The 24481-nt window shown below is 40.8% G+C and overlaps 2 protein-coding genes across 2 annotated transcripts in view; one reads left to right on the top strand and one right to left on the bottom strand.

Annotated features, from left to right (window-relative positions):
- Positions 1 to 2937, bottom strand: part of LOC139750328 (transmembrane protein 192) — a 118888-nt gene extending 115951 nt beyond the window's left edge. The window contains exon 1 of the mRNA XM_071665006.1: positions 2826 to 2937. Within this exon, the coding sequence (XP_071521107.1) occupies positions 2826 to 2852 (27 nt within the window). The 5' untranslated portion in view covers positions 2853 to 2937. The remainder of the gene's footprint in view (positions 1 to 2825) is intronic.
- Positions 2938 to 3091: 154 nt separating this feature from the next.
- RpS3A (ribosomal protein S3A) lies at positions 3092 to 20763 on the top strand. The gene is made up of 5 exons (XM_071665007.1): positions 3092 to 3222; positions 3410 to 3513; positions 10124 to 10320; positions 16307 to 16594; positions 20582 to 20763. Exons 1-5 carry the CDS (start codon positions 3161 to 3163, stop codon positions 20732 to 20734), a joined length of 804 nt encoding a protein of 267 aa, XP_071521108.1. The 5' UTR covers positions 3092 to 3160; the 3' UTR covers positions 20735 to 20763.
- The last annotated feature ends 3718 nt before the right edge of the window (positions 20764 to 24481 follow it).

Below are 24481 nucleotides of genomic sequence, written 5' to 3' on the forward strand. Positions count from 1 at the left end.
CCACTATTCCTTCAAACATACCCTTTTTGCTTTCTGAGATAATGTTCTCGACTTCCGAACACACATATATATATATATATATTTTTTTTCATACTATTCGCCATTTCCCGCGATAGCGAGGTAGCGTTAAGAACAGAGGACTGGGCCTTTGAGGGAATATCCTCACCTGGCCCCCTTCTGTGTTCCTTCTTTTTGGAAAAAAAAAGAAAAAAAAAAAAACGAGAGGGGAGGATTTCGAGCCCCCCGTTCCCTTCCCTTTTAGTCGCCTTCTACGACACGCAATGAATACGTGGGAAGTATTCTTTCTCCCCTATCCCCAGGGATATATATATATATATATATATATATGGATGGGGTTGTTAGGGAGGTGAATGCAAGAGTTTTGGAAAGAGGGGCAAGTATGAAGTCTGTTGGGGATGAGAGAGCTTGGGAAGTGAGTCAGTTGTTGTTCGCTGATGATACAGCGCTGGTGGCTGATTCATGTGAGAAACTGCAGAAGCTGGTGACTGAGTTTGGTAAAGTGTGTGAAAGAAGAAAGTTAAGAGTAAATGTGAATAAGAGCAAGGTTATTAGGTACAGTAGGGTTGAGGGTCAAGTCAATTGGGAGGTGAGTTTGAATGGAGAAAAACTGGAGGAAGTGAAGTGTTTTAGATATCTGGGAGTGGATCTGGCAGCAGATGGAACCATGGAAGCGGAAGTGGATCATAGGGTGGGGGAGGGGGCGAAAATTCTGGGAGCCTTGAAGAATGTGTGGAAGTCGAGAACATCATCTCGGAAAGCAAAAATGGGTATGTTTGAAGGAATAGTGGTTCCAACAATGTTGTATGGTTGCGAGGCGTGGGCTATGGATAGAGTGGTGCGCAGGAGGATGGATGTGCTGGAAATGAGATGTTTGAGGACAATGTGTGGTGTGAGGTGGTTTGATCAAGTAAGTAACGTAAGGGTAAGAGAGATGTGTGGAAATAAAAAGAGCGTGGTTGAGAGAGGAGAAGAGGGTGTTTTGAAATGGTTTGGTCACATGGAGAGAATGAGTGAGGAAAGATTGACCAAGAGGATATATGTGTCGGAGGTGGAGGGAACGAGGAGAAGAGGGAGACCAAATTGGAGGTGGAAAGATGGAGTGAAAAAGATTTTGTGTGATCGAGGCCTGAACATGCAGGAGGGTGAAAGGAGGGCAAGGAATAGAGTGAATTGGAGCGATGTGGTATACCGGGGTTGACGTTCTGTCAGTGGATTGAATCAAGGCATGTGAAGCGTCTGGTGTAAACCATGGAAAGCTGTGTAGGTATGTATATTTGTGTGTGTGGACGTATGTATATACATGTGTATGGGGGTGGGTTGGGCCATTTCTTTCGTCTGTTTCCTTGCGCTACCTCGCAAACGCGGGAGACAGCGACAAAGCAAAAAAAAAAAAAAAGTATATGTGTGTGTGTGGACGTGTATGTATATACATGTGTATGTGGGTGGGTTGGGCCATTCTTTCGTCTGTTTCCTTATGCTACCTCGCTAACACAGAAGACAGCGACAAAGCATAATAATATAAGATACATAAACATATGATGTATTCATGAAGCACTCTTAATAAACTAATATCACACAGAAAAGAAAAAAGAGATACTACTCCATAGGATGCAAAACTTAACTGAGTAACATCACCTGCAAATGTAAAAAGAAAGTTTTAAAGTATACATAGCCATAAGCATGCGGGTTGATGACATTATCTTTGCAGCAATCTCTGATCAGTCGAGGGTGGGCCTGAAATAAGTGACCTGTTGCCATCTAGTAAGAACAACAGTGAGAGGTGTGGAACGCCGTTTATTTTACATAGGATTCATACACAACCTTATCCTAACCTCATCCACAACACTGTAAATTTACTTTACCCTCAAACTCACTCAGGTGCCACATAAGTTATGCTGTAGAGATAGCAGTCTAGACCACTAAAACTCCTTACATAACCTTCAGCATAAAGCATCACCTCACCCATAACTTTAAAATCAACCTCACACTTAATCTCACCAATTATGCCAAAGGGTGGATATGATCTAAGCCTCCTGGAAGTGAATCATCCCAAAGAACAATGTGTAAAATAACAGCAATCTACACCAAATGTTCAACCTAACCTATCTTTCAGAGTCATGCACAACCTTACCTTTAATCTCTTCAACAAGTATACATCAGCCTCACCAAGCTGCCACACACGATAAGATGTTAAACAGAGCAGTCCAGGTCACTGCTTACCCTACCATAACCCTCATAATTACACAAGGTTGTGGGAGACTTTAATGTACAATATTGTAGATGAGGTTAAGAGTGAGGTTAGGCATGAGTTTGAGGATCAGGTCAGAGTAAAAATGGGCCTGTATTGATGAATTTTTTACACTATCCTGTCGGGCGACTCCCTCCTCAGGAGCCGGTAGCACCCACCACCACTGGTGATGTTAGGGACGAGACTAATGGTCAAGTTATGAGTGAGGTTATACATGTGTTTGAAGGTTACCTTACATTGAGCAGTGGTGCTGACTACTCCCTTTACACATTATCCTGTGTGACAAACTCGGTGAAGTTGAGAAAAAGGTTGATGTATTATTGTGAATGCAGTTATACAATAATGTAAATGTTAGGTTAGGCTTATTATTGGCCAGGATTGCTGTTTCTATATGTTGTCTTGTATGGCAACTGTCCTCTAAGGTGTCGGTAGCAGTTTTGCCCGTTTCCTTAGGGGACAAAGTGAACGCATAATCTAACAAACGTACTTCACTGTTATCATTAATGTACTCTGATCAAGATCAATTAAATCGTGCATCCTCTGCTATTATACCCACATGTGTATTCGTGTTTTCCTCAGACATTATGGTACACGGCAAAAACTAGCCCACTGCGAAAATTATCTGCGACCCAAAGGTTAAAAAGCGGCAACATATGACCAGCTGTATCAAAACAAACCAAACTATCGACATAGACTTATACAGATTTATTATATAGCTGTTTAAGTTATAATAATAGATTTTTAGTAATTTAGTAAAATTTGGTTCAAATCTATTCTAATATTTATAAAGTGATGTGCTAAATTTAAATCTGAGAAAGAACTAACGTACCGGTCAATACAGTCTTTCAATATAAACACCTCTTTCTTTTCTCTGCACGATACACGCCGATCATGGCTGTCGGAAAGAATAAGGGGTTAAATAAATCGGGCAAGAAGGGGACCAAGAAGAAGGTGTAAGTTTATTAACCGTTACTGAAAGTATAGCCAAGATGCATATCTTTATATTTGGCTTGTGGAATAAGTGATTTGTCAAATGAAGTAATGGATGAAAATTGATATAAACAGGATAAGACTGAGGTCTCGAGAGATGAAGATAATAATTTGAAAGTATGGACCTTCAAGTTTATCTCTTGTTTTCAGTATTGACCCTTTCACGCGCAAGGACTGGTATGATGTCAAGTCTCCAGCCCTCTTCTTCAACAGGAATGTTGGCAAAACTCTTGTGAACAGGACTCAGGGCACCAGTAAGTACAGCTCTTAATAATAAATATGTTATGAAGTTCTTGTTTAGGGGGCATTCCAGTAATAATTATTAGATTTAGATGAAATGCATATTATTGGACTCGGTTGGTACTAATGAGTCATAACGGGGAAGCATGATTTCGTTTTAATATTTTTTACTTAAAGAATATGATGATTAGGTCGATTGTGTAACTTAAGCCAATGAAACGAGTGATTTTACAGTTTTCATGATAATTTCACTATAAAGCTGAAACTAATTTGAGTTTTTTAGTTAGCATATGCTTGAGATTTCTTTTTGCCTTGTTGGTTGCATAGACTAGATGTAAACGGCAGTGAACCCTTCCTGCACTTGAATACAAATGAGATAATATTCACAATATTGCTAGTAATAATAGTCAAGTTTATGTTGCTGAGGGAGGTTAGGTAAGCATTTTAAAGGTTCTCGTATCCATCTGTTTCCCCTTCACCCCCAATTTTCCAGAATTGATAAATCCCTCAGCCTTGTCATTATTTGTTTCTTGAGGGTAATAAGTGATTCTTTAATTCATTTTCTTCCCTTGATATACCAATAGGTAGTGGTTTTCATTCCTTTGATCCACATGCCAGTTAGCATTAGTGGTGCAGTGCTCTTTTACTGTGTGTTGTGCATAGTAACTTGTGTCTCGCTGGTGGTGACGAGTTAGTGTTATAGGTTGGGTTTGTTGACTAGTTAGTGTATGTAACATAATGTGATTTATCTGTCAGTGCAGGTATCATGTCTAGTTGATATTTGTAAGTGGTTCCATTAGAAACCTTACATTCTGTAGAGTTGATATTTGTGGGATTTTAAGTATAGCATATCTTGTTTCAAAATATCTTCAAGTTCACCAGAAATGGGTAGGGTTTTTACAAGATAAGAAATTGTGGGGTAAACACATTGCTTGTTTAGAGCATAAGGAAATCATTATAATTACTTGTATCAAATTCTTTTATCATGAATAAGAGGAGTGTTTATTGTGTCCTGACAGCGTGTGAATGTCATTATGCTGTCGGCATGGATATTCAAAAAGTGACCTTGTGGGTAGCTGACATGAAAGAATCACTTGACGTTTTCTTTGCTTCTTCAGAACTTTTTTGCTTTGTAAATTGTTGCACAAATTTTACAAGGATGTAGAAATGAAGATGCTGGTTTTTAGTTATATCATGTGTGATCTATCCAAACTAGAAGTTTGCTTCTTATCACTTTGTCACACATTATATTGATTTTTTCAGTCAGCACTAGTGGTGAATAAGTTGATGTAGCTCCACATATTTAAAGTTTCAAGTTTCTACTTTTTTGTATTAGTATGCTATAGCAGTGTACATATGTGTATCAGTATGCTGTCAACACTGTATAATTGTGAAATCACCTGAAGATTTACCCTCTTCGTCATGCTCCATCTGAAGAAAAGGTGTTCCAATGTAGTCCAGCTGATTAATTGCCTTCACACACAAGTTATGCTATATTAATTTAGTTTTTCAATACTACACTTGTATATTTGCAGGATTATAATACACATACTTCATATACATAACTTAGTTTGGCATATTTGAATGAGATGCGTTACAGTAATCCGAGATACAAAAGGATTACTGTAGGATCAGCATAGTGCACCTGTAATGCAGTAGGATATATATTTTATTTATTATTCTTTGTCGCTGCCTACTGCATTTGCAAGGTAGCGCAAGGAAACAGACGAAAGAATGGCCCAGTCCACCCGCATACACATTTATATACATAAACTCCCTCACGTGCACATACGCATACCTATACATTTCAATGTATACATACATATACATATGTACATATTCATACATGCTGCCTTCATTCATTCCCGCCGTCTCCCCACCACACATGAAATGGCACCCCCCTCCCCTGCGTGCACTCGAGGTATCGCTAGGAAAAGACAACAAAGGCCACATTCGTTCACACTCGATCTCTAGCTGTCATATGTAGTGCACCAAAACCACAGCTCCCTTTCCACATCCAGGCCCCACAAAACTTTCCATGGTTTACCCCAGATGCTTCACGTGCCCTGGTTCAACCCATTGGCAGCACATCAACCCCAGTATACCACATCATTCCATTTCACTCTTATTCCTTGGATGCCTTTCACCCTCCTGTATGTTCAGGTTCCGATCGCTCAAAATCTTTTTCACTCCATCCCTCCACCTCCAATTTGGTATCCCACCTCTCATTCCCTCCACCTCTGACACATATATCCTCTTTGTCAATCTTTCCTCACTCATTCTCTCTATGTGACCAAACCCTTTTGATACATCATCTGCTCTCTCAGCCACACTCTTTTTATTTCCACACATCTCTCTTACCCTTTCATTACTTACTCGATCAAACCACCTCACACCACATATTGTCCTCAAACATCTCATTTCCAACTCATCAACCCTCCTCCACACAACCTTATCTATAGCCCATGCCTCACAATCATATGTTATTGTTAGAACCACTATTCCTTCAAACATACCCATTTTTGCTCTCCAAGATAACACTCGCCTTCCACATATTCTTCATCACTCCCAGAACCTTTTCCCCCTCCCCCACCGTGTGACTCATGGTTCCATGGTTCCATCCACTGCCAAATCCACTCCTAGATATCTAAAACACTTCACTTCCTCCAGTTTTTCTCCATTCATACTTTATTTATTATTCTTTGTCACTGTCTCCTGTGTTAGTGAGGTAGCGCAGGGAAACAGACGAAAGAATAGCCCAACCCACCCACATACACATGTATATACATAAATGCCCACACATGCACATGTACATACATATACATTTCAACGTATACATACACAGACATATACATATATTTATTTATTATTTATTTTGCTTTGTCGCTGTCTCCCACGTTTGCGAGGTAGCGCAAGGAAACAGACGAAAGAAATGGCCCAACCCACCCCCATACACATGTATATACATACACGTCCACACACACACAAATATACATACCTATACATCTCAATGTACACATATATACACATGTACATAATTCATACTGTCTGCCTTTATTTATTCCCATCGCCACCTCGCCACACATGGAATAACATCTCCCTCCCCCCTCGTGTGCGAGGTACCGCTAGGAAAAGACAACAAAGGCCCCATTCGTGCACACTCATTCTGTAGCTGTCATGCAATAATGCCCGAAACCACAGCTCCCTTTCCACATCCAGGCCCCACAGAACTTTCCATGGTTTACCTCAGATGCTTCACATACCCTGATTCAATCCATTGACAGCACGTCGACCCCGGTATACCACATCGATACAATTCACTCTATTCCTTGCCAGCCTTTAACCCTCCTGCATGTTCAGGCCCCGATCACTCATAATCTTTTTCATTCCATCTTTCCCCCTCCAATTTGGTCTCCCAATTCTCCTAGTTCCCTCCACCTCCAAGACATATATCCTCTTGGTCAATCTTTCCTCACTCATTCTCTCCATGTGCCCAAACCATTTCAAACCCTCTTCTGCTCTCTCAACCACGCTCTTTTTATTTCCACACATCTCTCTTACCCTTACATTACTTACTCGATCAAACCACCTCACACCACATATTGTCCTCAAACATCTCATTTCCAGCACATCCACCCTCCTTCGCACAACTCTATCCATAGCCCACGCCTCGCAACCATACAACATTGTTGGAACCACTATTCCTTCAAACATAGCCATTTTTGCTTTCCGAGATAATGTTCTCGACTTCCAAACATTCTTCAAGGCTCCCAGGACTTTCGCCCCCTCCTCCACCCTATGTGTATACACATATATACACATGCATATACATATTCATAAATGCTGCCTTCATCCATTTCTGTTGCCACCCCACCACTCATGAAATGACACCCCCCTCCCGCCGCGTGCGTGCGAGGCAGTGCTAGGAAAGGACAAAAAAGGCCACATTCATCCACTCAGACTCTAGCTGTCATGTTTAATGCACTGAAACCACAGCTCCCTCTCTACATCCAGGCACCACAAATTTACCTCCCAATTTACTTTCCCTTAACCCTTCTGAACCTAATAACCTTGCTCTGTTTCACATTTACTCCCAGCTTTCTTCCTTCACTTACTTTACCAATCTCAGTCGCCAGGTTCTGCAGTTTCTCACCCGAATCAGCCACCAGTGCTGTATCATCAGCAAACAACAACTGACTCACTTCCCAAGCCCTCTAACCCACAACAGACCGCATACTTGCCCCTCTCTCCAAAACTCTTGCATTAACCTCCTAACAACCCCATCCATAAACAAATTAAACACCCATGGAGACATCACATACCCCTGCCGCAAAGCAACATTTACTAGGAACCAATCACTTTCATCTCTTCCTACTCGTACACATGTCTTACAACCTCTGTGAAAACTTTTCACTGCTTCTAGCAACTTACCTCCCACACCATATACTCTTAATACCTTCCACAAAGCATCTCTATCAACCCTATATCATATGCCCTCCCCCGATCCATGAATGCTACATATAAATCCATTTGTTTTTCTAAGTATCTCTTGCATACATTCTTCAAATCAAAGACCTGATCCACACATCCTCTACCACTTCTGAAACCACACTTCTCTTCCCCAGTCTGATGCTCTGTACATGCCTTGACCCTCTCAATCAATGCCCTCCCATATAATTTCCCAGGAATACTCAATAAACTTTTACCTCTAATATGAACACTCATCTTTATCCCCTTTGCCTTTGTACAGTGGCACTATGGATGCATTCCGCCACTACTCAGGCACTTCCCCATGAACCATACATACATTAAGGTCCCCCACCAACCAGTTACCACTACAGTCACTCCCTTTTTTAATAAATTCCACTGCAATACCATCCAAATCCGCTGCCTTACCGGCTTTCATCTTCCGCAAAGCTTTCACTACATCTTCTCTGTTTACCAAATCATTCTCCCTAACCCTCTCACTTCACTTAGCACCTCAACCAAAACACCCTGTATCTGCCACTCTATCATCTAACACTTTCAGCAAACCTTGGAAATACTCACTCCATCTCCCTCTCACTTCACCACTACTTGTTATTACCTCCCCATTAGCCCCCTTCACCGATGTTCCCATTTGTTCTCTTTTCTTATACACTTTATTTACCTTCTTCCAAAACATCTTTTTATTCTCCCTAAAATTTGATGATACTCTCTCACCCCAACTCTCATTGCCCTCTTTTTCACCTCTTGCACCTTTCTCTTAACCTCCTGCCTCTTTCTTTTTACAGCTGAAATGCTGAATGCAAAGAAATACACCAGTAATGATGTTATACATGGGCTGAAAGCTTTTTGAAATCATATTAATTATGATGCTATATATTTTTCCATTTGGTTCTTGAGAATATTAGTCATCCCAGAGTATCACACAATAACAACATTTATGCTTATCACACTTGTTTGCAAATTTTATGTGCAGTTTTGGCATCCCTCAAATAATGAAATGCAGCTAAATTGTTGATTACAAAGAAATACAAATGGAATGCAGAAGTCTGAGAAATAAAACTGTGATGTATGTTATACATGGGCTGCTAACTTTCTGAAATCATATGAATTATGATGGCATTTTGCTTTTCCATGAGTTTCCTGAGAATATTATTCGACACTCATGCTGAATGCATGTCACTGTGCCATCTTGGATAGTTTGGCAACTATCACCAGGTGTTACAATGACATTGCCCCACAGTAATTCATAAGTTATGGGTCAGAAAGAGAATTATTTGCTTTACTGAACCATATAAACTGTGCATGGCTGTGGATCTAACCTATTCAGCAGGTATTTGAAATTTCTAGTCTCTGAAGAAAAAAAAAAGTGGTTTTCAAATAAAGTGAAAACTGGTATCTTTCATGAAATGAAATTGCATAAGAATGATAAAATAACCATGAAACAAGTGATATTGGGCTCACCTTAACTATGAAGACAACAAACTAGGAAGAGTATATTATTGAAATTGTGATGAGCATTGCATCACAGAAATGGAGATCACCTATCAAAATCAGAAGAATACACACAGAGAAGTGGTAACCATTTGTTTCTTAATTGACTAGATATTTATAAAATCAGAGTTTCAAAGTGAGACACTCCAACCACTTTTTTTTAATTATCTCATTTTCCTATAGCCACATCAAGTGGATGAAACATGATAACATTGATGTATATAGGGAGCATTGGGTGGAAGGATGTGACTGATGCATGTGTTTATGCTTTCTGTCGTCTCTCCTCTTCCATCCACATGCATTGGAGGCAGCAACTTTTTTTTTTTTTTTTTTTTTTTTTTAGTCATGGTATTGATGACCAGATTGAGATGGAAGATGTAGAAATTTGTCCTTTTGATGGAAAAAAAGTATTGCCATTTTCCAAGTTTTGATCTTGTACTACCTCTGATAAACGACTGCCTCGCATATGTTGCATTTCATTGTATGTAAACTGTGCATATGTCATTTTTATTGGTTGCAATGGAAGAGGATTAGTAAAGGACTTCATACATATAATGTGGAAGTATGCTTTTTTTTTTTTACAAGATTTGTCCTGAGATCACTTTGTGTTTACTAGAATGATGAGTTCTTTTTCTTTCTCTCCAGGAATTGCCTCAGAGGGCTTAAAGGGTCGTGTGTTTGAAGTGTCCCTAGCTGATCTCCAAAATGAAGCAGATGCAGAAAGGAGCTTCCGTAAGTTCCGTCTCATTGCTGAAGAAGTCCAAGGGAAAAATGTTCTGACCAACTTCCATGGCTTCAATTTGACAACTGACAAGCTTCGTTCCATGGTTAAGAAGTGGCAGGTAAAGTTTTTGATGAAGAGTACAGTGATATTCTTTTGTATTTTTGAAATAGAAACAGAATTGGTCTAGAAGTAGGAAGATTGTTGACCAAATAAATTGACAGGTTCTTTTTCATTGCAAGGCAGTGGAATGATCAGCATGTCGCTGGCTACCACAGTCTCATAGAAAAGGAACTATGTGTATTTGGTCCACACTAAAATTTCACAAAAGAAAGAGTGGTGCAATTGAAGAAAACTGCATTTTACCCGTTCTTTCCTTTGCCATAGACCCCAGTCAATAAGGAAAGAATGAACCCATGCATTAAAGGAAACACTGGAAATGACCAAAGGGATTAGAAGGCAAGGTATAAGCTTTTGAGAAAGTGGAAAACTTGCATCATTCAAAAAAGATCATGTCATTACTGTCCAAAAAAAAGAGAATGTAAAAAGTTCCAAAGCCAAGCATGTAGGGAAACAGATTTTACAACAGCTCAACTTTAGTTTCTGACAGGTACCTAGTAATTGTGATGCACTGGGTAGTCAAGTATTAAGTTGTTTAACAAATGGTGAAGCGTACCAGCTATCAGCTCTTGTGAACAGAGACTAAAGTGATATTTATGGAAGGTAAAAGTTCACTTAAGGGAGCATCAACTGGTCACATGCCCTTCTGGTTAGGTTGGTCTGTACGTGCACGGTGACCTGGGTGTGCGGCAGTTCTCTCCAAGCAGCGGCCAACATTCTCCTGGTCAAGTTGGCCTGTATTTACACTATTCACATGCAGTGCAGTGCACCCAGGGTATGTGTTTGGTACAACTCGCTGTTTCCCTCCACATGCTGCTGAGATTCTCTAGGCCCATGCTGGCATACAGCCCCTACTGTTGTCACTTGGCCCTTTCTGGTTCCCAGTTGGAATTGAAGCTTTTAATGTCCCTTGTACGTGCATGGGGATCTGGGTGTGCGGCAGTTCTCTCCAAGCAGCGGCCAACATTCTCCTGGTCAAGTTGGCCTGTATTTACACTATTCACATGCAGTGCAGTGCACCCAAGATATGTGTTTGGTACAACTCACTGTTTCCCTCCACATGCTGCTGAGATTCTCTTTAGGCCCATGCTGGCATACAGCCACTACTGTTGTCGCTTGGCCCTTTCTGATTCCCTGTTGGAATTGAAGCTTTTAATGTCCCTTGTAAACATATTATTGGTTTATTATCCTTGCAGAGGAATGAGCCTTGCATACTTTATAAAGACATCTTGTGTAACAGAGCAAAGTATGGGGCTTCCTGGGATTCCTGGTTGATGCTAATTTTATACTCCCCAGACTGGGTAAACTCTCCAAGGTGGTTGCATACTCACTGACCCCATTGTCTGTTCTGCATAATGTTGAATTACCAAGGCAATAATTTCAGTTTCCTATTATTCCACTAGTTCACTTTCATCATTCTTATAATCTTAGTTTTATTCACTCCTAACTAAACAGTTTTACAAGAATAACACTCATCAGTAATCTCCTAAAAAAAGGGTAAATGGGAGTTGGGATGAGAGAGTATCATTGAACTTTAAAGAGAATAAAAAAAATGTTATGGAAGGAGGTAAATGATGTGCGAAAGGCAAGAACACAAATGGGAACATGGTGAAGGGGGAAAGTAATAACAGATTGTGATGAAGTGAGGAGATGGAATAAGTGTTTTGATAGTTTGTTGAATGTGTTTGATTATAGAGTGGCAGATTTAGGGTGTTTTGGTTGGGGTGGTGTGTGAAGTGGGAGGGTCAGGGAGAATGGTTTGGTGAACAGAGAAGGTAGTGAAAGCTTTGCAGAAGATGAAATTTGGCAAGGCGGTGGGTTTGGATGGTATTGGAGTAGAATTTGTAAGGATATTCACTGTATGTATGGATCATGGTGAAGTGCCAGATGATTGGTGGAGTGCATGCATAGTGCCAGTGTCAAAGGCAAAGGGAATAAAAGTGAGTGCTCAAACTGCAGAGGCATAAGTTTGTTGAGTATTCCTGGGAAGTTGTATGGGAGGCTATTGACTAAGAGGGTAAAGGCAAGTTTTGGAAGGAGCAGTGTGGTTTCAGAAGTTGTAGAGGATATGTGGATCAGGTGTTTACTTTGAAGAATGTGTGTGAGAAATGTTAAGTAGATGGATTTGTATGTAGCATTTATGGATCTGGAGAAGGCATATGATAGGGTTGATACAGATGCTTTGTACAAGGAAGAGTATATGGTGTGGGAGGTAAGCTACTAGAAGCTGTGAAAAGTTTTTACCAAGGGTGCAATGCATGTGTGTGAGTAGGAAGAGAGGAGTGATTGCTGCCCAGTGAATGTCGGTCTGTGGCAGGGATGTGTTATTTCCCCATGGTTGTTTAATTTGTTTATGGATAGGGAGGTAAATGAAAGAGTTTTGGAGAGAGGAGTGAGTATGCAGTCTGTTGGGGATGAGAGGGCCAGGGAAGTGAGTCCCTTGTTTGCCAACAATACAGCTCTGGTGGCTGATTCAAGTGAGAAACTGTAGAAGTTGGTGACTGCATTTGGAAAAGTGTGAAAGGAGAAAGTTAATGGTAAATGTGAATAAGAGCAAGGTTATTAGGTTCAGTAGGGTTGAGAGACAAATTAATTGAGATATAAGTCTGAATGGAGAAAAATTGGAGGAAGTGAAGTGTATTAGATATCTGGAAGTGGACTTAGCAGCGAATGGAACCATAGGAGCAGTAGTGAGTCACAGGGTTGGGTAGGGGTGAAGGTTCTGGGAGTGATGGAGAATGTGTGGAAGGACAGAACGTTAGTGCGGAGCAAAAATGGTTATGTTTGAAGGAATAGTAGTTCCAACAATATTATATGATTGCAAAGCATGGGCTAAAGATAGGATTGTACAGAGGAGGGTGGATGTACAGGAAATGAAATGTGGTGTGAGGTAGTTTGATCAAGTAAGTAATGGAAGGGTAAGAGAGATATATGGAAATAAAGAGTGGTTGAGAGAGCAGAAGAGGTGTGTTGAAATGGTTTGGACATACGGAGAGTATGAGAGGAGAAAGATTGATGAAGAGGATATATGTGTCAGAGGTGGAGGGAACAAGGAGAAGCAGTAGACCAAATTGGAGGTGGAAGGATGGAGTCAAAAATATTTTGAGCGATTGGGGCCTGAACATACTGGAGGGTGAGAGGCATGCAAGGAATAGAGTGAGTTGGATAGATGTGGTATACCAGGGTCAACATGCTAGCAATCAGTGGACTGAACCAGGGTATGTGAAGCAGCTGTGGTAAACCATGGAAAGGTCTGTGGGGCCTCGATGTGGATTGGGAGCTGTGGTTTTGGTGCATCACACGTGACAACTAGAGACTGAGTGTGAATGAATGTGGCCTTGTTTTGTCTGATTTCCTAGCGCTGTCTCGCTGAAGCAGGAGGCAGCAATTTTGTGGTAAACCATGGAAAGGTCTGTGGGGCCTGGATGTGGAAAGGGAACTGTGGTTTCGGTGCATTATACATGACAGCTAGAGACTGAGTGTGAACGAATGTGGCCTTCGTTATCTTTTCCTAGCGCTTCCTCACGCACATGCGGGGGAGGGGGGGGTGTCATATCATGTGTGGCGGGGTGGCAACGGGAATGAATAAGGGCAGACAGTATGAATTATGTACATGTGTGTATATGTATATGTCTGTGTGTGTGTATATATATGTATATGTTGAGATGTATAGGTATGTATATGTGCGTGTGTGGACGTGTATGTATATACATGTGTATCTCACTGAAGTAGGAAACAGTGATTAGGTATAATAATGATGATAATGATGAGTTGATGTGCCATTCTTCATCTGTTTCCTGGCGCTGCCTCACTAAGGAAACGGTGATTCAAGTTTGATGAAAGAGAATATAGAAACAGAGAATATAGAAACCAGAAAAAATTTATGTTACTTCAGTGCTACAAGATTATTTTAGTGTTACATTTATGTAGAATGTAGGGTAGATATAAGGTATGTCATTATGGTACACTTTAACACTTTAGTTGAAGGTAAAGCAAGAGGGAGATTGAAGAAATGATGGTTAGATGCAGAATGAATTGATTAAAGCTAGGAAAATGTCATGTGTGGTCAGGTTTAGTAAGTTTATTGTTTGTGTGAGGGTGATGATGTGAACAGAAGCAAAGAAAATAACTTGTTTGTTTCTCTACAAGACTAGTCATGGGTTAAGTATGTGTGAAAAGAGTGGTTTTTTGCTTCATATGAACCCCATTTAAATGGGAATGGAGTTATTGTAAGCGATAGGTAATATACATGATTTGGCTGTGGAGAACATGTTAAGATAAAAGAGATGCATGAAAGATGGTGTGAAAAGGGCCATAGAAAGGCATATTGATGATAGCCTTATATGAAGATATGACCATATAATGACTGGATGATAAGTTGAAAGCTGTGTAGTTGTATGGTTGAAGATAGGGGAAAGGTTAAATCATGGAAGAGATAAATGGAACCAGCTCATGAATTGTTAAAACATCAGGAATTCATGATTTTAGGGAATGAGCAGTGATAGTGTTTAGTGAGTGCAGTTAAGCTTACTTCACAAATAATCATGTAAGCTCAGAGTTAACTATTAAGAAGTACTAAGTACAGAATATCTCAAATAGCATGCTGGACAGGTTGAGGTTGTGTATTTAGCTATGTATTTAACTGTGAGTCAGTTGTTGTTCGCTGATGATACAGCGCTGGTGGCTGATTCATGTGAGAAACTGCAGAAGCTGGTGACTGAGTTTGGTAAAGTGTGTGAAAGAAGAAAGTTAAGAGTAAATGTGAATAAGAGCAAGGTTATTAGGTACAGTAGGGTTGAGGGTCAAGTCAATTGGGAGGTGAGTTTGAATGGAGAAAAACTGGAGGAAGTGAAGTGTTTTAGATATCTGGGAGTGGATCTGGCAGCGGATGGAACCATGGAAGCGGAAGTGAATCATAGGGTGGGGGAGGGGGCGAAAATTCTGGGAGCCTTGAAGAATGTGTGTAAGTCGAGAACATTATCTCGGAAAGCAAAAATGGGTATGTTTGAAGGAATAGTGGTTCCAACAATGTTGTATGGTTGCGAGGCGTGGGCTATGGATAGAGTTGTGCGCAGGAGGATGGATGTGCTGGAAATGAGATGTGTGGTGTGAGGTGGTTTGATCGAGTAAGTAACGTAAGGGTAAGAGAGATGTGTGGAAATAAAAAAGAGCGTGGTTGAGAGAGCAGAAGAGGGTGTTTTGAAATGGTTTGGGCACATGGAGAGAATGAGTGAGGAAAGATTGACCAAGAGGATATATGTGTCGGAGGTGGAGGGAACGAGGAGAAGAGGGAGACCAAATTGGAGGTGGAAAGATGGAGTGAAAAAGATTTTGTGTGATCGGGGCCTGAACATGCAGGAGGGTGAAAGGAGGGCAAGGAATAGAGTGAATTGGAGCGATGTGGTATACCGGGGTTGACGTGCTGTCAGTGGATTGAATCAAGGCATGTGAAGCGTCTGGGGTAAACCATGGAAAGCTGTGTAGGTGTGTATATTTGCGTGTGTGGACGTATGTATATACATGTGTATGGGGGTGGGTTGGGCCATTTCTTTCGTCTGTTTCCTTGCGCTACCTCGCAAATGCGGGAGACAGCGACAAAGCAAAAAAAAAAAAAAAAAAAAAATTTAACTATGTATTTGATCAAGTCCTGTATGATTTGGAGAGCAGTTAAATTTAGGTAGACACATTTGGTAGTAGTAATTAATAGGAACATTAAGTAGGAGCATCTGAAAGCACTGCACTAGTTACCCTTTGCTAGTGTTCTGTTAAGGGTGAGGCATTCAAAGCTGAGAAGCAGCACTAGAGTTCACCACTTATGGAGAGACACTTGCTTAGGGAGTTCTCAGAGGGCACAGGCATCAGAGATATAGATAAGTATCTATATTTGATGAATGTATTTGTGTTTATTGTAGACTTAAGATGCCACCAATAAAACAGTACAATCATTTTGGTGAATTAAGTTATTAGTGGACAAAATTTCTTTCCAGACTTGTATTGAAGCAAATGTGGATGTTAGGACAACTGATGGCTACATCCTTCGTGTATTCTGCATTGGGTTCACTGAAAAGGTGTCAAGCCAGACTAGAAAGACAGCTTATGCCCAGCACACCCAAGTAAAGAATATCCGCAAGAAGATGGTCGACATCATCACACGTGCTGTAGCTAGTAGTGAGCTTAAGGAAGTAGTGAACAAGCTCATTCCTGATTCTATGGCTGATGACATCCGCAAAGCTTGCAATCTCATTTATCCCCTCAAGGAAGTACACATTCGTAAGGTATGTCAACATATATTGTTTAATGTTGTATCTGCATGCATTTGTATATGTGCTGTATTCTCGTCAAAATTTGAAAATTGTTTTCAGAGTATCCCCTTGATACCAGTTTTTAAGAGACAGTTTGAAGAACTGTCACAGAGGTCAAGAACCCAGACTGTGGCAATGAGTTATTTGAGAGGAGCATGTGGCATGACTATATGGAATGAAGAAATTAATGAGGGGGATGTATGAGAGATTTGTTATGGCAGGGAATGAATTGTGTAGTGGTACAGTGGTTGATATATAATACTTTTGAGATGGTTCGGGCATCTAGAAAGAAAGTAGGATGAGGATTTTACGTGGAGAGTATATAATAATGTGATATAAGGGGTAGGTGTGAGAGGAAGACCATCTGTGAGATGGGGGAGATAGAGTGGAAGAGTACCAGAGGGAGGACTCACATCTTTTAGCAGCTTACATCCCACACCATATTTTTTAAGACCTTCCACAAAGCTTCTCTATCAACCCTATCAAATACCATCTTCAGATCCATAAATGCCACTTACAGATCCACCTGTTCCTCTACGTATTTCTTGCATACATTTTTCAAAGTATACACCAGATCCACACATCCTTTATTGCTTCTGAAACCTCACTGCTCCTACCCAATCAGATGTTCTGTACATGCCTTCAGTCTCTCAATCAGTACCCTCCCCTACAATTTTCCATTTTTACTCTACAAACTAATGCTTGTTTAGTTTGAACATTCATTTATCCCCTTTGCTCAGTGGCACTATACATGCATTCTGCCAATCCTCAGGCAGTCCACCGTGATCCATACATACATTGCATATCCTTACCAACCGATCAAAAACACAGTCACCTCCATTCTTAGTAAATTCTACTGCAGTACTATCCACACCTGTTGCCTTGCTAGATTTCTTCCACAATGCTATTACTACCTTCTCTCTCTCTCTCTCCACCAAATCACTCTCCCTGACACTTTCACTTCACACAACACCCTAATCAAAAAACCATACATTTGCCACTTTAATCATCAAACACATTCAACAATCCTTCAGAATACTCACTCCACCACTATTATCACTTCTTTCCTTTCTCCATACACCAATGTTCCCATTTGTTCCCTTGTCTTGCACATTGTTTACCTCCTTCCAAAACATCTTTTTATTCTCCCAAAAGTTTAATGATATTCTCTGATCCCCAAACCTTGCACCGTCCTCTTGACCTTGTGCCGCATTCTCTCATACATCTTCCAGTCATTCTTACTCCTTTCCTTGTAAATTCCATCCAAATCCCTTTCTTTTGTCTTTCACTAACAACTTTACTTCTTCATGCCCCCAGTCACTACCCTTTCTAATCTGCCCATCTTCCTCATGCCACATGCATAACTTGCACATGCCATTACTGCTTCCCTAAATACATCTCTTTCGTTACTCACTCCCCTTGCATCATTTGCTCTCATCTCTTGCCATTCTACACTCAACCTACTCGTACACATGCCTTACATCCTTGGTAAAAACATTTCTCTGCTTCTAGCAACTTACCTCTCACACCATATATTCTTAAGACCTTCCACAAAGCATTAACCCTGTCATATGCCTTCTCCAGATCCATTAATGCTACATACAAATCCATCTGTTTTTTAAGTATTTCTCGCACACATTCCTCAAATCAAACACTTGATCCACCCATCCTCTACCACTTATGAAACTACGCTGCTCTTTCCCAGTTTGATACACTGTACATGCCTTTACCCTCTCAATCAATACCCTCCCATGTAATTTTCCAGGAATACTCAACAAGCTTATGCCTATGTAGTTTGAACAGTCACCTTTATCCCCTTTGCCTTTGTACAGTGGCACTATGGATGAATTCCGCCAATCCTCAGGTACTTCACCATGATCCATACATACATTGAATATCCTTACCAATCAATCAACACCCTAGTCACCCCCCCTTTTTTTTTTTATATATATTCCACTGCAATACCATCCAAACCTGCTGCCTTGCCAGATTCATCTACAAAGCTTTTATTACCTCTTCTCTCTTAACCAAACCATTCTCCCTGACCCTCTCACTTCGCACACTACCCTGACCAAAGTGCCTTGTATCTGCCACTGTGTCATCAGACACACTCAACAAACCCTCAAAATACTCATTCCATCTCTTCACTTCATCACCACCTGTTATTATTTCCCCACTATCCCCTTCACCGATGTTCCATTTGTTCTCTTGTCTTATGTATGTTATTTTCCTCCTTCCAAAACATCTTTTTATTCTCCCTAAAGTTTAATAATGCTCTTTCACCCCAACTCTCATTTGCCCTCTTTTTCAACCCTTGCACTTTCTCTGGACCTCTTGCCACTTTCTTTTATACATCTCACAGTCATTTGAAATCATCCAAACGCCTCTCTTTTCTCTCACTCACAACTTTACTTCTTCATCCCATCACTCATTACCCTTTCTAATCTGCCCACCTTTCTTATGCCATGTGCATCTTTTGTGCAACCCATCATTGTTTCCCTAAATACATCCCATTCCTCACCTACTCCCCTGACATCATTTGCTCTCACCTTTTGCCGTTCAACACTCAGTCTCTTGTGATACTTTCTCTCACAAGTCTCCTTTCCAAGCTCATTCTCATGACTGTCTCCTTCCCAATATTTTCTCTTCTTTTTTGAAAGCCTTTACAAATCTTTACCTTTCCCCCCACAAGATAGTGATCAGACATCCCTCCAGCTGCCCCTCTCTGAACATTAACATCCAAGTCTCTTTTACATGCCTATCAATGAACATGTAATCCAATAATGCCCTTTGTCCAACTCTCCTACTCACATACATATACTTGTTTGTTTATTATTATGCTTAATCGCTGTCTCCCACATTAGTGAGGTAGTGCAAGGAAACAGACAAAAGAATGGCCCAACCCTCCCACTTACACATGTATATACATAAACGTTCACACGCACATATACATACCTATACATTTTAATGTATAAATACATATATGCATACATATACATGTATACACATGTACATATTCATACTTGCTGCCTTCATCCATTCCTGTCACCTCCCTGCTACACATGAAATAGCACACACACAGTCTGTAGCTGTCATATGTAATGCACCCAAACCACAGCTCCCTCTCTACATCCAGGTCCCACAAAACTTTCCATGGTTTACCCCAGACACTTCACATCCCCTGGCTCAATCACTGACAGCACGTCCACCCCGGTATACCAAATCATTCCAATTCACTCTATTCCTTGCATGCCTTTCACCATTCTGTATGTTCAGGCCTCGATTGCTCAAAATATTTTTCACTCCATCCTTCCACCTTCCACTTTTCTTTCCCTCCACCTTTGACTCATATATCATCTTTGTCAATCTTTCCTTGTTCATTCTCTCCATGTTACCAAACCATTTCAACACACTTTCTTCTGCTCTCTCAACCACACTCTTTATTACCACACATCTCTCTTACCCTTTCATTACTTACTCGATCAAACTACCTCATACCACACAAGGTCCTCAGACATTTCATTTCCAACACATCCACCATCCTCTACACAACCCTATCTATAGCCCATGCCTTGCAATCATATAACATTGTTGGAACCACTATTTCTTCAAACATATCCAATTTTGCTATCCAAGATAATGTTTTTGCCTTCCACACATTCTTCAGTGCTCCTAGAACCTTCACCCCCTCCCCCACCATGTGACTCACTTCCTCTTCCATGGTTCCATCCACTGCTAAATCCACTTCCATATATCTAAAACACTTTTCAGCACACAAATCCACAGGCTATTATAGATATCAACATAAAACTTTGGGTATGGATTCATTTGTCAAAAGAGAATAGTGTTGTTCACCACATCAAGATCAGTGTGATCATGAATGTCAAGGTCAAGGTGATATGATTAAGTGATTGTGAATTATTCAAGGCAGTAACTTACAAAAATATTTATACTCCACAGGTCAAGGTTTTGAAGAAGCCACGTTTTGACCTTGGAAAGTTGTTAGAGATGCATGGAGAGATTGGGAAATCTTCTGCTACTACTGGAGAGGATGTAGGATCAAAGGTTGACCGTCCTGACAACTATGAACCTCCAGTTCAGTCTAAGGTTTAAAATAAATGTACCCTAAAGAGAAAGAAAAAGTGTTTTTTTTAAGAGGACCTCCTTTTAAGCAAATTGTGCATCTGATTATGAAATGGAGTAAAGGTAGATCACATTATACAGGCTGTAATGGCATTGTTTATGCAATGATTTAGAAATGTACGTGCATTTTTTATTGTATAAAGCAAGCTAGTTATGTTGAATAAAAGCAAAAGTAAGTTGGGAAGTGAGTTAGTTGTTGTTCGCTGATGATACAGCACTGGTGGCTGATTCATGTGAGAAACTGCAGAAGCTGGTGACTGAATTTGGTAAAGTGTGTGAAAGAAGAAAGTTAAGAGTAAATGTGAATAAGAGCAAGGTTATTAGGTACAGTAGGGTTGAGGGTCAAGTCAATTGGAAGGTAAGTTTGAATGGAGAAAAACTGGAGGAAGTAAATGTTTTAGATATCTGGGAGTGGATCTGGCAGCGGATGGAACCATGGAAGCGGAAGTGGATCATAGGGTGGGAGAGGGGGCGAAAATCCTGGGAGCCTTGAAGAATGTGTGGAAGTCGAGAACATTATCTCGGAAAGCAAAAATGGGTATGTTTGAAGGAATAGTGGTTCCAACAATGTTGTATGGTTGCGAGGCGTGGGCTATGGATAGAGTTGTGCGCAGGAGGATGGATGTGCTGGAAATGAGATGTTTGAGGACAATGTGTGGTGTGAGGTGGTTTGATCGAGTAAGTAACGTAAGGGTAAGAGAGATGTGTGGAAATAAAAAGAGCGTGGTTGAGAGAGCAGAAGAGGGTGTTTTGAAATGGTTTGGGCACATGGAGAGAATGAGTGAGGAAAGATTGACCAAGAGGATATATGTGTCGGAGGTGGAGGGAACGAGGAGAAGTGGGAGACCAAATTGGAGGTGGAAAGATGGAGTGAAAAGGATTTTGTGTGATCGGGGCCTGAACATGCAGGAGGGTGAAAGGAGGGCAAGGAATAGAGTGAATTGGATCGATGTGGTATACCGGGGTTGACGTGCTGTCAGTGAATTGAATCAGGGCATGTGAAGCGTCTGGGGTAAACCATGGAAAGGTGTGTAGGTATGTATATTTGCATGTGTGGACGTATGTATATACATGTGTATGGGGGTGGGTTGGGCCATTTCTTTCGTCTGTTTCCTTTCGCTACCTCGCAAACGCGGGAGACAGCGACAAAGCAAAAAAAAAAAAAGTTGGATCACATGTATACATAGTAGTGTGATTGAATCATGTGTAAGTATAGTCCCAGGACTCCTCCTTTGGCAATTCTACAGCCTTAAAGCTTTATTTTATACAGGAGTTGGGGAATGGTGGACTACCTTAGAGCAAGAAGACACGTGAGATTGTATTCCTTTCCATCAGTTAAGATACATCCCAGCCAAAGGTAACTATTCGCTTGTAGTTTTAAGTACTGGCAAGCAGGTAGGCAGTAATAGCTCTTATATGATAGTGAAGTCAAAAGAGATGAAGGACTTAAATGTGTTAAATGACAGGTTTGTAGATGTGTTTAGGATGAGGTGGCATTAGGAGTGAAGAGTCATGATGAATGGTTTAGTGAGATTTATTAAGTGTGGCAGAGCTGCTGGAGAGGAAAATTCTGTTGAGTTCTCAATAAGGGGGATGATTGTTGTTGATTGGTTAGGCTATGTAATGTTTTTTTAGGCTTGGGTTGAGATGTCTAATAATTGGTAGTGTGCATGTATAGTTCAAGAGGGACAAAAGTGAATTGTTTAAATTACAAAGGTACAAGTTTGTTGAACATACATGGCATTGCATTGGGGAATGGTTAATGGTTAATTAAGAGTATGGTGATATGAACAGAACATCTGACTAGGTGAGAGGGCTACCATTCTTGATGCTTAATTAAGAGCATGTGGAGCGAAAGGTTAGTGTCTGTCAGGGCAAAGATTACTATAACAAGGTACGATACTGTTGACAATGTTATTTGGGTGCGAGTCCTGATCCATTAGTGCAAAAGAAGGAAGTAGTAGACATGCTAAGAATATGATTAAGGACATTGGTTTAAAGGCTGGTTGATCATGCATGAAATGACACCAAGACCGGTGTGTGGTAGAACCACAGGATGACTGGGATGTGCTGAAATGGTTTGAACATTTGGAGAGGATAAATAAAGGAGGTAGATGTTAATGTGCTGAGAGGTTCAACTGGAGGGATGTCTGATCATTATCTTGTGGAGGCGAAGGTGAAGATTTGTAGAGGTTTTCAGAAGAGAAGAGAGAATGTGGGGGTGAAAAGAGTGGTGAGAGTAAGTGAGCTTGGGAAGGCGACTTGTGTGAGGAAGTACCAGGAGAGATTGAGTACAGAATGGCAAAGGGTGAGAACTAAGGATGTAAGGTGAGTGGGGAAGGAATGGGATGTATTTAGGGAAGCAGTGATGGCTTGCACAAAATATGCTTGTGGCATGAGAAGCGTGGGAGGTGGGCAGATTAGAAAGTGTAGTGAGTGGTGGGATGTAGAAGTAAGATTATTAATGAAAGAGAAGAGAGAGGCATTTGGACGATTTTTGCAGGGAAATAATGCAAATGAGTGGGAGATGTATAAAAGAAAGGGGCAGGAGGTCAAGAGAAAGGTGCAAGAGGTGAAAAAGAGGGCAAATGAGAGTTGGGGTGAGAGAGTATCATTAAATTTTAGGGATAATAAAAAGATGTTCTGGAAGAAGGTAAACAAAGTGTGTAAAACAAGGGAACAAATGGGAACTTCAGTGAAGGGGGCTAATGGGGAGGTGAAAAGGAGGTGGAGTGAGTATTTTGAAGGTTTGTTGAATGTGTTTGATAGTGAGGCAGATATAGGGTGTTTTGTTGGAGGTGGTGTGCAAAGTGAGAGGGTTACGGAAAATGATTTGGTAAACAGAGAGGAGGTAGTAAAAGCTTTGCGGAAGATGAAAGCCGGCAAGATAGCGGGTTTGGATGGTATTGCAGTAGAATTTATTTAAAAAGGGGGTGACTATTGTTGAATGGTTGGTAAGGTTATTTAATGTATGTATGTCTCATGGTGAGGTGCCTGAGGATTGGTGGGATGCTTGCATAGTGCCATTGTACAAAGGCAAAGGGGATAAAAGTGAGTGCTCAAATTACAGAGGTATAAGTTTGTTGAGTATTCCTGGTAAATTATATGGGAGGGTATTAATTGAGAGGGTGAAGGCATGTACAGAGCATCAGATTGGGGAAGAGCAGTGTGGTTTCAGAAGTGGTAGAGGATGTGTGGATCAGGTGTTTGCTTTGAAGAATGTATGTGAGAAATACTTAGAAAAGCAAATGGATATGTATGTGGCATTTATGGATCTGGAGAAGGCGTATAATAGAGTTGATAGAGATGCTGTGTGGAAGGTATTAAGGATATATGGTGTGGGAGGCAAGTTGTTAGAAGCAGTGAAAAGTTTCTATCGAGGATGTAAGGCATGTGTACGGGTAGGAAGAGAGGAAAGTGATTGGTTCTCAGTGAATGTAGGTTTGCGGCAGGGGTGTGTGATGTCTCCATGGTTGTTTAATCTGTTTATGGATGGGGTTGTTAGGGAGGTGAATGCAAGAGTTTTGGAAAGAGGGGCAAGTATGCAGTCTGTTGTGGATGAGAGAGTTTGGGAAGTGAGTCAGTTGTTCGCTAATGATACATCGCTGGTGGCTGATTCGTGTGAGAAACTGCAGAAGCTGGTGACTGATTTAGGTAAAGTGTGTGAAAGAAGAAAGCTGAGAGTGAATGTGAATAAGAGCAAGGTTATTAGGTACA

The sequence above is a fragment of the Panulirus ornatus genome, chromosome 9 (assembly GCF_036320965.1).
Source record: "Panulirus ornatus isolate Po-2019 chromosome 9, ASM3632096v1, whole genome shotgun sequence".
In the NCBI taxonomy this organism is placed as follows: domain Eukaryota; kingdom Metazoa; phylum Arthropoda; class Malacostraca; order Decapoda; family Palinuridae; genus Panulirus; species Panulirus ornatus.

Excerpts from the sequence above, each read along its gene's own strand:
- RpS3A (XM_071665007.1), top strand. The coding sequence starts at position 3,161 with ATGGCTGTCGGAAAGAATAAGGGGTTAAATAAATCGGGCAAGAAGGGG. Across the intron at positions 3,223-3,409 it reads AAGGGGACCAAGAAGAAGGT|TATTGACCCTTTCACGCGCA; the intron begins GTAAGTTTATTA and ends TCTTGTTTTCAG. Across the intron at positions 3,514-10,123 it reads GAACAGGACTCAGGGCACCA|GAATTGCCTCAGAGGGCTTA; the intron begins GTAAGTACAGCT and ends CTTTCTCTCCAG.